The sequence below is a fragment of the Plasmodium coatneyi genome, chromosome 12 (genome assembly GCF_001680005.1).
Source record: "Plasmodium coatneyi strain Hackeri chromosome 12, complete sequence".
Lineage (NCBI taxonomy): Eukaryota > Apicomplexa > Aconoidasida > Haemosporida > Plasmodiidae > Plasmodium > Plasmodium coatneyi.
The window spans coordinates 2,059,717-2,076,991 of NC_033567.1; the positions used below are offsets into that span (position 1 = coordinate 2,059,717).

The window sequence follows — 17,275 nt, forward strand, 5'->3', positions numbered from 1 at the left end:
GTTCCGATGCATCGCGGGGAATGTAAGTATATTAAAGATGTTTGGGGATCATTGTCAATTAGATAGTATGTTAATACATACAACACAATCCGTGGCCGCACTGCTAAGCATGCATGAGGCCGAGAATATCGTACAGAAGTGTGAACACATACAATTTATGGACCAAAGAGTAGGAACACAGTTACTCGGAGAAAAAGTAAAAAACTGGATAGAGGAACACATGGCAGAACTAGGGGACTATGAGGGCGTGCTGAAGGAGCAGGAAAAACTATGCAAAGAGGAACAGAGTAATATGAATGCCACGAGTGGGAAGAACACCCTTGATAATAAGAATCTGCAGACTGTAACAGGGTACAATGAGAGTCAGATGGAGGAAGTAAAGGGAATCGTTGAAAAGGAAGAATTCGTAGATAAGAAGGGTGTGGAGGAAATAATACAAAAAGTAGGGGAAGGTCAGTTGAATGGTGATGTAAATATAGAGAAGGAAGTTCAGCGGAAAGTTCAGGAGGACCAAGAGAAGAAAGCACAAGCAGTACAAGCAACAGAACCAGTCAGTAAAACAAGTAAGTAATATTATTAAAAATATTTTTAAAAGTATTATAAAAGAGAAGAAAAGAAAAAAGAAATGTAAAAAAGAAAAAAGAGTTTTAAAAGGAAAGTGTGTTAGAAGGAAAGGGTTTTAAAAGGAAAGGGTTTTAAAAGGAAAGGGTTTTAAAAGGAAAGGGTTTTAAAAGGAAAGGGTTTTAAAAGGAAAGGGTTTTAAAAGGAAAGGGTTTTAAAAGGAAAGTGTTTTAAAAGGAAAGGGTTTAAAAGGAAAGAGTAAAAGAGAAAAGGGAATTAAGCAGAAAGGTTGAGTGAGTGAGTAAGTTAGTGAAGAAGTAAGGTAGTAATGGAGTAAGGAAATAAATGTGGAAGGAGTTCAGTGTAGGATTTCGCATTTAAGGGATGCATGTGTGTAGAATTTCGCATTTTAGGGGTGTATATGTGTAGGATTTCGCATTTTAGGGATGTTTGTGTAGGATTTCGCACTTAAGTTTATGGGTTCAGGGTGTGTGACCTAAGGGTTTTTAGGTTATGGAACAACAGTATGCTCTGCTACTTAGTAAGCCCAGGGGGGTATACACCCGAAGGGTGTATAAAGGAATAAAAAATAAAAGAAAATAGAGTAAAGAGTATAAAAGGTATAAAAAGTAGGGAAAAAATAAGAACGAGAAAAAAGAAAAAAAAAAAAAAAAGAAATGAAAAGAAAATATAATGGTGAATGAATCGGTGTGGGGGTCTGTAGGATTTCGCATTTAAGGAGTGTGTGTAGGATTTCGCATTTTAGGGTGTGTGTGTAGGATTTTGCATTTTAGGGTGTGTGTGTAGGATTTTGCATTTTAGGGGTGTGTGTGTATAGGATTTCGCATTTTAGGGATGTTTGTGTGTAGGACGATTTCGCATTTTAGGGTGCTTGTGTAGGATTTTACACTTGAAGTTAAGGTTTCAGGGTATAAGAACAACAATATAGCCTGGTGTTTAACTGTTTTAGGGTGTTAGAACCATAATGTGGCCTGGTTGTTTAGTTGTTTTAGGGTGTAGGAGAAACAACGTTGCCTGACATTTAGCAGTTTTAGGGTGTAAGGATAAGAATGTGGCCTGGTCTTTAGCTGTTTTAGGGTGTAAGGAAAACAAGGTGTCCTGGTAATTTAGCTTTTTATGGAGGGGTATGCACCTAATGCGTGCATCGAAAAAAAGAAAAGAAAAGAAAAGGAAAAAAACTATTGTACCAAACGCGCACAGCATATATATTCATACAATTAAGGGAAAATAAAAGAAAAGAAAAATGAAAAAAAAATAAATTAGAACCAAGCGCGCAAAACATATTTAATCTATAATCTAAAAAAAAAAAAAAGAGATGGTTCCGGTTTAGGGCACCGGAGTTTAAGGCTACGCGCTGACAGTTCCGGGTTAGGGCACCGGGGTTTAAGGCTACGCGCTGACAGTTCCGGGTTAGGGCACCGGGGTTTAAGGCTACGCGCTGACAGTTCCGGGTTAGGGCACCGGGATTTAAGGCTACGCGCTGACAGTTCCGGGTTAGGGCACCGGGATTTAAGGCTACGCGCTGACAGTTCCGGGTTAGGGCACCGGGATTTAAGGCTACGCGCTGACAGTTCCGGGTTAGGGCACCGGGATTTAAGGCTACGCGCTGACAGTTCCGGGTTAGGGCACCGGGATTTAAGGCTACGCGCTGACAGTTCCGGGTTAGGGCACCGGGGTTTAAGGCTACGCGCTGACAGTTCCGCTTTAGGGCACCGGGGTTTAAGGCTACGCGTTGACGGTTCCGGATTAGGGTCCCGGGCTTTAAGATTACGGGTTCACGGTTCCGGCTTAGGGCCCCGGGCTTTAAGGTTACGGGTTCACGGTTCCGCGTTTAGAAGTAGTGGTCGAGTGTATGCGAATTGAGGTTCAGGGTTTGGGATTCAAGGTTTAGGGTTCAGGATTTGGGATTCAAGGCTTAGGGTTCAGGGTTTGGGATTCAAGATTTAAGGTTCAGGGTTTGGGATTCAAGATTTAAGGTTCAGGGTTTGGGATTCAAGATTTAGGGTTCAGGGTTTGGGATTCAAGATTTAGGGTTCAGGGTTTGGTATTCAAGATTTAGGGTTCAGGGTTTGGGATTTAAGATTTAGGGTTCAGGTTTGGGATTCAAGGTTTAGGGTTCAGGGTTTAGGTTTAGGGTTTAGGTTTTAGGGTTCAGGGTTTAGGTTTAGAGTTTAGGTTTTAGGGTTTAGGGTTTAGGGCTTAGGGTTTAGGTTTCAGGTATTAGGGTTCAGGGTTGAGGTCTTAAGGTTCAGGGTTCAGGTTATAGGGTTCAGGGTTTTGGGATGTAGGAATGGGGATTTCGGGTTTATAGTTCAGATTTTTAGGGTATAGGAATTGCATTTCGTGTTTAGGATTTAGACCTAGAGTTCAGGGGTTGGGATTCACGGTTTAGGATTTAGGGTTCGGGGTTTAGGCTTCAGGTTTTAGGGTTTAGGTTTTAGGGTTCAGGGTTTAGGTTTTAGGGTTCAGGGTTTAGGGTTTAGGGTTCAGGGTTTAGGGTTTAGGGTTCAGGGTTTAGGGTTCAGGGTTCAGGGTTCAGGGTTCAGGGTTCAGGGTTTAGGGTTTAGGGTTTAGGAAGAACAATATGGCCTGATGTTTAAAAGAAGAAAGGGTTTTTTTAAAAGGAGAAACTACTCGCAGACATGAGGTTACCTCGGATTAATTGTAGAAGGGGCGTGGGGCGCCCGTTTAGGGGGAAAAACTGCTCTCGGAGAGGCGAAGCCGAAGCTGGGGAACCTGAGACGGGGGGAACTGGACAACGCGGGTCGAACCGGACGTGGGTGACAACCCTCGATGTGCAACCTGTAATGGGTGCATCGAAGAAAAAATGAAAGAGAGTGATAGAGAAAGAAAGAAATAAGAAAATGGGAAAGCAGAATGGAAAAGGAGAAGAGGAAGAGGGATAAAGATGAAAGAAGAGAATGGTAGAAGGTTAGAAAGGAATCTACGACCACTCATTCACACATCTCCGCGTTCCCTCTCACTACTTCCTTCCTGTAGTTGATGAATGTAAAGACAAGAAGGAATTATGTGCACGTGTCAAATGTGTAGCAGAAAGATGGACAGCAAACAGGGAGAGGAGCAGCAAATTCGAAAACAACTGGGTAAACATTCTTACTATTGATTGTAGCCCAAAGCAATATAATAAATAAGACGTCTTATACATACTAACGACCCAGGGCCTACCATAAATACTGTTTTCTTCACTGATTTCTTATGTATATATTTCTTCCTTTCTTCTTATTAGCGGAGCAAATTTTGGGATGCTGACGTCACGAAGGGATTGGAGAAGCTGTCTGCAGCTATGCTTAATAATAGGGGTGATGATAATCTATGCGAAGAAATTAATGGAAAAGGGAAGACAGAGACAAACGCAGAGAAATTGGCTTGCCAGTACATCACTAAAGGTTTACAGCATATATATACAACTAAGGAAGATGAGAACGATAATAACGAAGCGCGCAGGAAAAGTAATAGACCATTTTATCAAACTATGTCATGCGTAGCATTAAATCTTTATGCAGATATGCTTATAAAGAAAACAGAGGATCAGCCGTGCCCCATCACAGAAAAAGAAATAGAAGCAATGTTTAACAAAGGAAATGATCAGCAAGGTAATTGGTGTACTGGTAAGGATATGACTGGTCTTAGTTTGGAATGTATTACGTGTGAAAGGAAAGCTAACTTCCGTTGTGAAGTACAGTATAATGGGAAGGAATACAAAGTAAAGGAAGAAGTGGATAAGCTGTTCCAAGATTCGAAGAATGTAGAAGCACAGAATGTTCTAACTACTATAAGTTCTCTAAGTAACTTATGTCACCGTGCACAATGTGCAACAGTAAATTGGTTTAAAGATAGAATAACTGATGGCGGAGACACACAGGACTGGGTAAGGAGGGAAACAATACTATCTATTTTAATTAATGGCACCACTATAAGGAAGAGAATAGTATTCTTTATACATAATTAAGGAAAAGTTGGAATTATGAATTTGGTGTTTATCCGTGGAGTGTAAACATATATGTTCCATCCCCCCTTTTTCTTTTCCTTTCCCTAGTGTACATTTTGGGGGGTGCTGGACGTCGGAGGAGTGTTAAAAAAATTGTCTGAGGCTATGACCAAGGGGAAGGGAACAAACGAAAAAGAATGCGAGGGCATTACCGTGACAGGTACTGCACCCCAGGAAGCAAACAGGAAAGCATGTCTATATATTACTAGAGGGTTAAAACGTATATATAATTTTCCGGAACATGGGGGTTGGAACAAGAATGAAAAAGATGCTGCTAAAAAAAGGAAGAATAACCAACAATTTGATCGAACTATGGGATGCATTCTATTGAACGCATACGCCGATAAATTAGAAACCGAACTTAATTCTAAATGTGATGTTAAAAGTGGCATAGAACATGCCTTCCAAAAAAGTGAAGAAATTAGGGGAAAAACATCTCCATGTGATCATGATAGTAACTGTGTTCAATGTAAAAGGGAACGTAACTTTAAAGATTGCCCATTAAACGTGGACAGTTCTCTATGGACAACAGAAGGAGCACGTGGAGAGTGCGAAAAAAACGGAAATAATGTGAAGAAAGAAGTGGATGACCTGCTCCTGAAGGACAACAAAATAAAACAAACTCTGTCTACTATAGATATTTTATGTAAGAAGAATGCAAAAACCAGCATCTGCCCTTAAAAAGAGTCTGCGGCCGAAAGCGTCACCGCCACCACGATCAGTGGTTTGACTGCCACCATCTGTGGTGTGAGTGCCACCACCACTGTGTACCATCACATTCAACGACTACTAATCCCTGCACCGAAATCCTTACTCTTCCTCTTCCTTTATAGGTAAAGACTGCAGCAAGGAGAAGGATGACCTATGTAAACGGGCACAGTGTGTAGCAGACAAATGGGGTGTACACAATGAAAAGAGTCCAACCTGGGTAAGTGAACACAATGTATATTGTCTACTACAGTTTGGGGACACTTTTGGGAGTGTTGCATTTTTGTACAAAACGGATATACGGGGGAAGAAAATAGACGCACACATGTAACGTGCACATAATTATAGGGGGTAGACATAATTATAGGGAGATGGACATATAATAATTATAGTTGGGAGGGGGTGGACAACATAATAATTATAGGGGGGAGGTGGACATATAATAATTATAGGGGATGCACATAATTACATAGAATACATTTTTTTCCTTCCCCTCCCTCTCTTTCCTTTTATGAACAGGATAACATGAAGGATGACATTAACAACAGTGCCACAGAAATGTTTGAACATATATCTACAATGAACGCAAGTATGGTAAAATATTGCACTGGACATTCAAAGACAGATAGTAAAATAGTCACTGAACCAGAGAAAAAAGCATGCCAATACATTACTGCAGGATTAGAGCACATATACAATATTCAAGAGGAAAATGGAAACGAAGCACACAAGAAAGACAACAGATTGTTTAAACAAACTATGTTATGTTTCGTTTTGAACGCCTATGCAGATATGCTGAAACAGGTGGTTAAATCTCCCTGTACGGTCAGTGAGAAAACAATACAACAAGCATTTAGGGAAGGAAATAAGCAACGTACGATATGGTGTGGGGGACAGAAGAATGGTAATGATTGTGTTCAGTGTGATAGATATGGGGATTATGCAAATTGTGAAATAGGCAAAAAAGAAGAACCAGTGGGACCTAAGTTGGATGACTTGTTCAAGCAGAATAAAGAAAAAGAACAATTAGATCAAGGTCTAAGTTCTACATTTAACTCCTTATGTGATCGTGCCCAATGTGTAACAACACAGTGGACCAGAGACAGAAGGGAACCGGGCAAAAATAAGTGGGAGGTTTGGAAAGGATTCATATTTAGCATCAAAGTCTAATTTGTATAGAATTGAAATTGGGGGAACATATATATATATATATATATATATATATAATTATATATCCACGGAAAAAGTGGAAATGCTTTTCGTGAAGGTACTACTTATATTTACATGTTCCTTCCTTCTTTTTTCCATTGCATGTGCAGAAGAACATTTGGGACTATGGGGACATGGAGAATATATTGAAAAACCTGTCTACTGCTATGAAGAGTGGAAACGCAGAGGGCGAGGATTTATGCAGAAACTTCAATGGAGGGGATGAAGCAAAGAAGGAAGCGAACAAAAAAGCATGTAAATTTATTGTTAAGGGTTTAAAGCACATAGACAACCTCCGGGGGGATATTATTAATAAGAAGCCTCAGCACAAGGAAAATGACAAAATATTTGAACAAACTATGGCCTGTCTAATATTAAATGAATATGGAAAACTCCTTCAGGAAAAATGCTCTGCCGTGAAGGACGCGGTAGAGCAGGCCTTTACTGCTGCAGGAAGTCTTCACGGAACTGAATGTAAAGGGGGTAAATGTATTCCATGTGAGTGGGACGAATGTAGAAATTTTATAATTGGAGGGAACGACAACCAACGGAAAAGAATAAAAAAGGAACTCGAAAAGAATAAAGACATAACGGACACTTTGGATAAAATATGTCCGGAGGATGAACAATCGAAGGGTCCAAAACCTGTAGTGACACCAGCAGTACATGTTCCAGCAGGGACTGGAGGACACGGTTCAAAAGATCCTACATCGAAACGCGCAAAGGACAAAAGCGCCCCTCCTGCTCCAGTCCCACTTGTTCACAAGATAGACCCTTCCGACCTTCTTCCTTACCTTCCTTTGGCTCCCGTTCTAATGGGTACTTCTGTCATGAGTTATCTCCTTTGGAACGTAAGAATAGAAGAAATCCTTCCTTAGACCTTCCCTCCTTAGACCCCTAACACCACCTTCCTTCCTTCCACCCCTAACACAACCTTCCTTCCTTCCACCCCTAACACAACCTTCCTTCCTTCCACCCCTAACACAACCTTCCTTCCTTCCACCCCTAACACAACCTTCCTTCCATCCCTTCCTTCCTTAGATACTTTTCTTTCCTTCACCTTCCTTCCTGTCTTTCTTTATTCATTTCTCTCTTTTTTTATTCGCTAACCTTAGATGTTTACATTTCGCACTTAGGTTAAAAAGTAGTACTTATTGTTCCTAAAAACAACACACTCACCCCTTTTTAAAAAACATTTCCTCCCTCCCTTTCTTTTTTTTTTTTGCAGTATTTTGCACAAGGTAAAAAGCGACGACGTCATAGAAGAAAGGAACATTTAACCTCTCCCCCCTTGGAAGAACAACTCCCTGATCATGTGGACGATCAGGATGATGATCCACATGAATATACCTTAGTAAAGGAACGAAAACAACCAAGATCAACACCACAGAAAAGAGGAAAACAAGTTGGTAAGCGTGCTGGTCGCCGCATGATTATTGATATTCATTTAGAAGTATTGAACGAATGTCAAAAGGGTGACACACAACTGGATCAGGAAGACTTTTTTGAAATTTTGGTTCAAGAATTTATGGGTTCTGAGTTTATGGAAGATAAAAATGTTCCTAAGGAAAAGGTTCCAAGTTCAGATTCCGGGTTTAGGGAGGAAAGACTTTGTTCCTAAGGAAGATGTTCCTGAGCGAAGTGTTGCTAAGGAGCAGGTTCCATGTTCAGGGTTCCGGGTTTAGGGTGTAGTAAATATTTTTTCTTTTTTTTCTTTTTTTTTGTTTTGTGTATTAAGTTGTTTACATGTTCATTGTGTAATTAATATATGCGAGAAAATTTTTTTTTTTAGTTTACGGATGTGTTGATAAAATAAGCGTCCCCCCCCCAAAAAAAAGGAGGTGCTTGGCTTATACTGCTTTTTTTTTTTTTGTTCTTGTTTTGTTTGGTATTAAATTGTTTACGTTCATGTGTGGTCAATATAAGTGAAAGGAAAAATGTTCTCCGACTTTATTTTGACTTGTTGGTAAATTTTTCACTTTATTCACCTGCTGGTGAATTTTTTTTACTGAAGATTAGAGAATGCTCATTAAATTTTTTTTTGTTATAGGTTTTTACCTTTATAATTTTTTTTTTTAAAAAATACATAAGCACTTTTTTAAGGAGATTAGTACTTTTCTTTTTTTTCGCGCCCTGTTCGGAGTATGTTTCCTTATGCAATTATTCATACATACAAATAAAGGGCTTAAAAAAAAAAAGAAAACAGCGTATCGATCCCGCAGAGGATATATGTTCCTGTTCTCTTCAAACTATAACGTCTTTTTCTTCCCTTAGTGAAGAGAATGTAGTGTGCGCGATTGCGGTGTCCCAATACATGTACCCCATCTTCCCTTTCATGTCAGTATAAATAGAATTCACATACTTCTGACGATTCCTAAATCTTCCAAAAAGTTAAGAACATATGGAAAACTACATTTTATATGCGATGTCAAAGCATGAAAAGCGCGGTCTTGCGTCTGCTTTAAACAAGGTCATTGCAATCATGCGCAATGAGAGCTCAGGCACGAATATCTACTCGGTTCCTTAAAAATGACGCACAAAATGCCATAAATAGTGGAGAAAAAATTGAATCCCAAATATTCATAAATGTGCATCTATTTTCTTCTTTTTCATTGCAAACGGCGGAAATATACTTCACATCGGAACAGACAGACACACTCGTACATCTATACGTACACATATGCATACACATTGTCGCAGACGGAGGGGTGCCACTTTAAACTAACAAGTGTTTAATACTTTAATGGTTCGGCCATAACTGTGACGACGTTTCATCACCTTTTATAAGCGCATGCAGAATGGACAGATAAAACACGCCTGACTTAAAAACTGTATCGCTCTGTTCTGTTCTATTATATAATTCTTTCCCCCTCTTGCCATCGTTACACAATCCATGTGAACAGCCATTTCGAAATTGTCCCCTTTACCCGCAAAGGATTACTTAAAATTTGTGCACTCCTTCCTCTTCATAAAAATTAAGAAAACGCTTAATGGAGTTCCACGGGTCGGCAATTAAAACTTCTAATTTATGCTAAATATAAAATAAACCTCTTGATGCGCGTAATGACGGGATGTTCCACTTACAAAAGGACGGTTATCTATACATTGTACAATCTACGATGCAACAGCCTTTTCAATATTATACGCTTTCCAAACTATATTTCTGTAACAATTTTTGGACATTTAATGGATAATTTTTTGTTGGCTTCCAAGTTGGTAGGCATACACCACAAATTTAAGAAAAAATATCTTTATCCATATTTTCGTCATAACAAAGATTCCATTATAATATTCAGTTTATAATAAGTATAAAAATGGAAAGTTTTAAGAAGCAATTTATTTATAAATAGAAAAATAGGCACATTTCCGTACGTACCTAATACATACGCAATGTTCATGATCTACACATATGCGCTCACATATTTTCTAATATATAATATATAAATGAAGGTCGCATAGCATCATTTATTTCTACTTGCTTCATTCATCAACTGGCAGGACAATTGCATTGCAAATATTACATTTAATTATTAAAAACTAAACATTCCTTGAAGAATGATTGTCTAACTTATTATGTACACGCAGACTACTGTTATATTGGGGTAAAAAACTCCACCTCATCGGCTAAACTGAGAAGAAAGATATTTCCGCTTTGTGCCTATGCCTTATATTTCACACTGGTTCCATCTAAATGTTTGTAAATTTTACCCACTTCAAAATGGGCGAACTCTCAGTGTGCAGCCGTTCCGTGCGGGGTACGCGTCAACAGGGGGGGAATTTTCGCACAGGGTATTTCCACGCGGAAGAAACGCGTGCAAACTGCGTAATTGCTTCTACACATCCCAAAGAGAAAGGCACAAATGGTGAAAGTAAAACTCGCTGTGGCGATTCTACATGGAAAAAGGGGCATATCCGCACACACATAAATGCATACATACAGGCGTACATACATACGAGTACACACACACATAAAAGCGTACATACATGCAGGCATACATATACAAACGCGCGAGCGGGACCCTACCCCTTCTTTTCGATGCTGTAGATCCAGTTTTCTTCAAAAAAAAAAAAAAAAAAAAAAATTGGAATATATTCATAGCATGGTAAAACAATTGCATATACGCATAAGCGCGGTAAAAATGGACTGAAGATAAAAAAAAAATAAAAACGAACACTCCCAGACATACAATCCGTACAGCAATGCTAAAAAGAGCTGTGTGAAAACAAAAAAAAAAATTAGTGATGATACTATAAGACACAGCTATACTAGCGTGGGCACACATAACATCCGCCTCTCCCCAACTAGGAGCAAATTTCGAAAATTGAATTTACCTCACCAGTAGGGAAAAGAAAAAATGACCAAGTGACTAAATGACGAATGAAAATTTTTTTAATTAGCGCGATCATGTGCAATACGCCAACTCTTACGTGCGAACATCTGCCACAATCCACATTGCTCATGTGAAAATTCACAAAAGGGCGTCTTTTTTTTTTCATTAAAATTTTTTTCTTTTTTAAAATTCCGCGCATCCCTACTTTCCATACATTGCGGGTGTGCACGTAGGCCTTTCATGCATTCGCTTCTTCAACAAATAACGTGATAATAACGTTTTCGATGTGTGTATGTGCATTGGGGCGAACTTCATTCCACTCCTACAGCACACGCAATTGTAATATACGTGCCATACACGTGACCACACTTCTAAGGGCGTCCTCCTCACCCCATCATATAAATTGTGCCAACAGAGGGATCACTTCCGTGTTTAAGAGCGCACGCCAAAAACGGGCCACACAGATTGATATCGCCTGCCTGACTCCGCACCAGTAGACAGTTTGGCCCACCAATTATAACCACCCCCACTTTGCCACTCCTCCAGTGCAACTATGTTGAAGCGCCAGTTAACGAACCTGCTGCTCGTGCTGTCCCTGCTGCACGTCATAACGCTAATACGGATGACCAAAGGAGAGGTCAAGTACGTCCAGCCACAGGAGCTGAACAAGGACGTGTCCGGATTTTTCGGGTTCAAATGTAACTTCTCAAGTAAAGGGGTTCACAACATAGAACCCATTTTGACGGAAAAAAGGTCCCTCGTCTGTAGCATCTATTCCTACTTCATCTATGACAAAATAAAGTTGACCATCCCGAAGAAGACCGTCGGATCTAAATTTAAAATGCTACCAGAAAATTGCTTCAAAACGGTGTACACAAATTATGAAAAAAGGACAGAGGAAAAAATTGAAAACATGGGCTTGGTTGAATATGAAGTGAAAGAAGATGATACGAACCCAGAATACACAGAAAAAATCATCACAATATCTCCCTTCAACACAAAGGATGTTGAATTTTTCTGCATTTGCGACAACTCTGAAAATGTGATATCGAATGTAAAAGGAAGAGTTGCTTTGGTTCAAGTGAACGTATTAAAGTATCCTCACAAAATTACCTCCATCAATTTGACAACCGAAGCATATCCTTACTTGCCTAACCAGATGAGTAAAAGCTCTTTCACAGAAAATAAATTGGATCTAGAACTTCAAGAAGGAGAACTGGTTGTCCTGGCTTGCGAAAAAGTTGACGAGAAGTGTTTCAAAAAGTCAAAAGACGACTCTCCCAATTCTCTATATAAAAGCAACAAAGTTGTGTACCACAAAAATCTTGCCATCTTTAAAGCACCCGTGTATGTAAAATCTGCCGACGTCAACGCAGAGTGCTCCTGCCAATTCGAAGGCACCACCTATACTGTGTCCTTAAAACCTATATATACCAACAAACTCATTCATGGTTGTAATTTCTCCTCCGATATTTCTACGCACACCTTCACAAACAATATCGACATGGCTCAGCTTGGGGACAGTTCACAAATTACCTGCAGCATAGAACTTACGGATACTTCATATAATCACTTGATAGGAATGAGTTGTCCTGGACAAATTTCACCAGAGTGCTTTTTTCAAGTGTACCAACGAGAGTCCCCTGAATTGGAGCCCTCCAAAATGGTCTACCTGGATGCTCAATTAAACATCGGGAATGTAGAATATTATCAGGAAGAGAACGGAGAAAATACGGTTAAAATTTTTGGCCTCGTCGGAAGTATCCCCAAAACCACTTCCTTCACTTGCATTTGCAAAAACGGGAATAAAATTGGCTACATGTCCGTTAAAGTGGCCGCCGGTTACTTTGGCTTCCTCGCAAAAATTTTTATCTTCCTGATTGTGCTGTTGCTGTTGTACTTCTGAGGCGGGACACGCGCACGACGTTTGCGGAAAAGCATATAAACATTGCGGAAAAGGATATGAATTTTGCGGCAAACGGGGAAGAGACTGACGATCGCGGCCGTGTAGAATACTGAACCTCCCCGTGGAACTCCAATTTGCTAACTGCACACCAAGCGCGTACACCTGATTGTACATATACACGCACATGTGTTTGCCCAAATATGCCCAACTGTGATGAGAAAAAGGCGCGACTTCTACTTTATTTTATTTCCCATAACGGTTTTTGTTCGCTGTGCAAAATTTCGCCGCTGCGTCATCAAGTCTTCGAACTCCACCGTCACATCTTTCCCCCCTTCACCATAGTTACTTTTTCATTTCCGCACTGCGAGCCCCCTACTTCGTAATTCACACAAATGCAAAATAGACTCCCCAATTCTGAAAACTCCAAAAATATCTTTTTTTTTTTTTTAATACATGTGCTTATTTAATTTTCTATCGAGAATGTGTGCATGCTTTCAACATGCTGTATCCCTTCTGCGTACACTATTTTAAGTGCACACGCATATATAGTACACATGCGTTATTCGCGGCAGAACGGACTGTCCTTTTTCTCTTTGCTATTTTGTACACCTGCATAAGGTGAAGATCTCATATGGGGGTTCACCGTCGGGTCATAAAACGAAGTGGTCAATTGTTTGCCTTCCGTGTGGCAAAATGAGGCAACAGGATGGGCGAATTTATCCTGCACACCCTACGGAGGAAAAGCAAACGTCTGGTGTAAATGAGTCGACCAAAAGGTGCACTCGGCAAAAAAGGCTACATGTAGGCGTCGTGCTGTCATGCAGATTTTAACTTGTTCTTTTTTTTAATGGCTTCACGTGGGAAAGGAATTTTTTTTTTTTTTTTTTTTTTTTGCCATCTCTAATTCGGAAGAGGAAATCCACCAGGAGGGCCATCTTTCAAATTCCCCCAAGTCGTTTTCACTGGTAACAATTTCTCCCCACAGTACATTCGCCCAAGGAAGGTGGGTATTTTTTTCCCCCCCGAATAATTATCCCCCGTTTAGAGGGATCCTGATTAGGCTGGGATAAGGGACACACCAGGGCAAATGGCGAGGCTTCCACCTCTCCCCTTCCGCGGGAACATACGGAAGCTGTGCTTCCCTCTTATGGACGCAGCCCCCGCGTCAAGAAAATGTTGCCTCCACACGCACGTCCAACAGAAAAATGGAATGATGAAGACGACCCCCCTGGTAAGTAAACGAAGTTACTTTACATCCCTATACGACACCAAAACTGAAAAAACAAAATTAATGAGCGAAATGGACGATTTGTATGACCACATTATAACGAGCAACTGGAACGACTCAGTACACCTCGTTCTGAATGTCTCTATTTGGGAAGGAATTCTAAACTCCATAGAAGATAAGATAAAGCCATATGAGCAGGATGAAGATATTATAAAAAAAAAAAAAATATTAAATGAAGTATTTGATGTTCTGTTTATATTAGAAGATTTGCGAGACCATGTAAATGAACTTTTGGAACAGTCATCACGTGCAAGTGGACTGGCGGGGACATATATTTTGGCCTCCTTCAAAGTAGAAAACATGAATGAGCACATTGAATTTTTGAAAACCAAGTATGATGAGCTGCTGTTGAAGTACCCACTTTATAAGTACCAGATTGATATGGTCCTGGGGAAGGGGCTGGCCCTCCTACGGCAGAAATACAACTTCGAGTGGAGGCACATGCATAATTTTTTCTTCTAACCCGTCGGGGGGGCTCTACCATATGTGTGCAAATAAATTGGTAGCAGCGGAAGCGGAGTGGACGAGGATTCATGAATAGACCCCCATGCAGTGTTCTACCCTCCACATCGTAACCCCACCAACGAGGCCACGATTTAAACTTTCCCTTTACATAAAATATTAAAACGGGTACAAGAATGGCGGAAATTCAGGATGGACAAGTTACACCACCGAGTGGCATCGGCGAGCACACACACAAAAAAAAAAAGAAAAAGGGCATCCGTAGATGCGGGAACGTACACACGCGTAACAAACTGCACACGAAGCGGCGTCTACTTCTCCCGCACCAATATGTAATTTTTCCTCTTCTGCTGCCCCGTTTTGGAAAAAATAATTTTCCGAGACACGGTCGGGAACATGAAAGCCAAATTGTTCCTGTTAAACCCTATGACGTACGACAGAGGGTCGTTTTGATTCATCGCAAAAGATGGCGACTTATAATCCCGCACATATTTGAAGCACTCTACTTTATCATCAGGAGGGGTACTTTGCGAATAGCTCACATTTTGGGTGATGGTATCATCTCTCTTGCTGTGCTCCCCTAGCTCTCCTTTCCTTTCCACATATTCGTACTCATTTGTTTCGTTAAACGTGACATGTTTACTCCGATGTTTCAATTCAACAGATGCGTTTCTTTCACTTTTTAACATTGGAAACTTTTCTTCCTCCTCCTGCTCGTTCTTTGCAGGGTGGATTACCTTTTCACCCTTGGGCAGTTTATTTTTTAACTTCTCCCTCATTTTTAACTTAAAGAGGTACTTTTTTATGAGAAATTTGCTCAGGCTGATTTTTTTTTTCACTCCGGGGGTGTCGTGTGCTTGGTCGGTTATGTTGCCACGTAGGGGTGCACCAAGAGCAGCGTCGCCGCTAACCGTATCATTTTTCAGCGCACCTATCCCGTTGTACCTACGCAGAAACCTATTCAGCACATACTCATCGCAACCCATGTCCTGCGCTTTGTACAACCCGTACAGATGCTTATCACGGGTCTTCTCTACCAAATGCAGTAACCCGAGCATACCGCTACTTTGCTTCTTCGGTTCACTATTCGATGTGGCATTCGCCCCCTTGGTTAGCAATTTATTACCATCCTCCCCACCACTGCTTCTTATGTAGTCACTAGAATTTCCTATCTCCATAATGCCTTGTATATATTTATTGTTCCAAACACCAATGTGTGGCAAAAGGGGGTAAATTTTTTTCACCTTCGTGCCTTTCCTTAGCGGATGTGGAAAATAGAATTCGTATGGTACTTTCCTTTTACCACATTTTAGCATCAATTCGGAGGAGCCGTCATTCTTCCCCAGGGTGCCATCCTCAAACAGTTTGCCACCGTTCTCATGTGTGTTCATTCCCATGGAGGGATTTTTTTCCCGCAGATCCAGATCCTTACTTTTCCTTTCTTCACTCTGCAGTAGGCTATTTCTAACCCTTCTAATGTAATGCGGAGCAACCCTATTTAGAAGTTCCAAATCGTCTTTTTCAAACGTATGGACAATCGGAGCACAGGAAGAAAACTGCTTCACCTCATCATTTAGGTTGATGTAGCTATCCGTCCCTTCAACGTTTGCAATCTTCCCCTGTTCAGTCTCATTTTGCTCCTTTACCCAATTACTTATATCCTCATTATTTTGCATATTAAAGGAAAACAAAAAAGGCAAATCCATGGGGATGTGTATATTCCTCTCTACATCATTTAACCTCTCCACCTTTTCATTTAACAGCATAGTTGTATAATTGAAGTTTAGGATCTCATTGTCTACGTCATGTTTTAGAAATTTCACCCCCTCGTCTATGCTCGGTACGTCTAACACAAAATCGGTGCTTCCGCAAAATTTCTTTAACTTTGCTTCATTTTGTTGGTTCCGTATTTTCTTCGCCTCTTCTATGTCTCTCAAATTGCTCCTTTCACTTTTTCCATTTCGCTCTCTTGGCTTCTGCGCTTCCGGTATATCCATCTGGTCAGCAGCCAAGTCACATCAAAAGGAAAAGGGAAGAGGTTGGGGGGATACTCATGATGGGGCTTGAAAAGTTATCATTACGTTATATGTGTACCCTCATCTGTGACGCGCCTATAGGGAGCATGTGCTCTTCGCTTCACCCCAAACGGGTTGTCACTTCTCCCGCTACCAATTGCAGCTGATCAGTCTGCCAATTTTATAGTGTTAACCAGAGTGACGATCGCATTGAGCCAGCGTATCACCGCACACGCAAGTGATGGCTAGCTGTACCCACTTTCCCACGGTTCAGTGGAAGGAGAAGCCCCTTATCGCCTCGTCAAAAGGGCGGTCACAAAATGGGCATCAGAAGGATGCGCCAAATAAAAAAAAAAATTGTGACATTAAAAGGTTAGTAAAATGTATCAAGAAGGGGATAAAGCTTCCTTCACTCACCGGCCCGACCAAATTATTTATTACTAACTAAACCGTGCTCACAAAAAGATGGATACCCTTGTAGTGTGAAAAAAAAAAAAAAGGAAAAGAGAAAGAGCAGGCAAATGATCTCCCAAGGTGGATGCTCCATTGTTGTTTTCACTAACAATTTTTTATGTAACGTTTTTATTTTTCCACGCAACAGCTTTTCCACCTCTCGTTCGATTGGTTGTCCCGTTAACCTCCCTATCACGTGAGGCCCGTTAAGTTTTATCCCCCTGTGGAGAAAAATATTGTAGGTGCGTGGCCCTTCAGCGAGGGAAAAAAATTTCTTTTTTCCTTTTATCAGTTTTCACATTTTCGATACTT

General features: G+C 40.5%; 4 protein-coding genes across 4 annotated transcripts; 3 read left to right on the forward strand and 1 right to left on the reverse strand.

The window, feature by feature from the left end:
* Positions 1–6,551: 6,551 nt before the first annotated feature.
* On the forward strand, positions 6,552–8,129 carry PCOAH_00041210 (SICA antigen; the record flags this gene model as incomplete). The annotated part of the gene is made up of 4 exons (XM_020060909.1): positions 6,552–6,566; positions 6,619–7,359; positions 7,737–7,749; positions 7,807–8,129. 4 exons carry the CDS (start codon positions 6,552–6,554, stop codon positions 8,127–8,129), a joined length of 1,092 nt encoding a protein of 363 aa, XP_019916403.1.
* Positions 8,130–11,392: 3,263 nt separating this feature from the next.
* Positions 11,393–12,745, forward strand: PCOAH_00041220 (Transmission blocking target antigen; the record flags this gene model as incomplete). Its single annotated transcript, XM_020060910.1, has 1 exon — positions 11,393–12,745. The coding sequence occupies one exon, from the start codon at positions 11,393–11,395 to the stop codon at positions 12,743–12,745; it is 1,353 nt and encodes a 450-aa protein (XP_019916114.1).
* A 1,147-nt stretch (positions 12,746–13,892) lies between these two features.
* On the forward strand, positions 13,893–14,495 carry PCOAH_00041230 (Uncharacterized protein; the record flags this gene model as incomplete). Its single annotated transcript, XM_020060911.1, has 1 exon — positions 13,893–14,495. The coding sequence occupies one exon, from the start codon at positions 13,893–13,895 to the stop codon at positions 14,493–14,495; it is 603 nt and encodes a 200-aa protein (XP_019916866.1).
* Positions 14,496–14,806: 311 nt separating this feature from the next.
* On the reverse strand, positions 14,807–16,492 carry PCOAH_00041240 (Uncharacterized protein; the record flags this gene model as incomplete). The annotated part of the gene is made up of 1 exon (XM_020060912.1): positions 14,807–16,492. The coding sequence occupies one exon, from the start codon at positions 16,490–16,492 to the stop codon at positions 14,807–14,809; it is 1,686 nt and encodes a 561-aa protein (XP_019916823.1).
* Between the last annotated feature and the right edge of the window lie 783 nt (positions 16,493–17,275).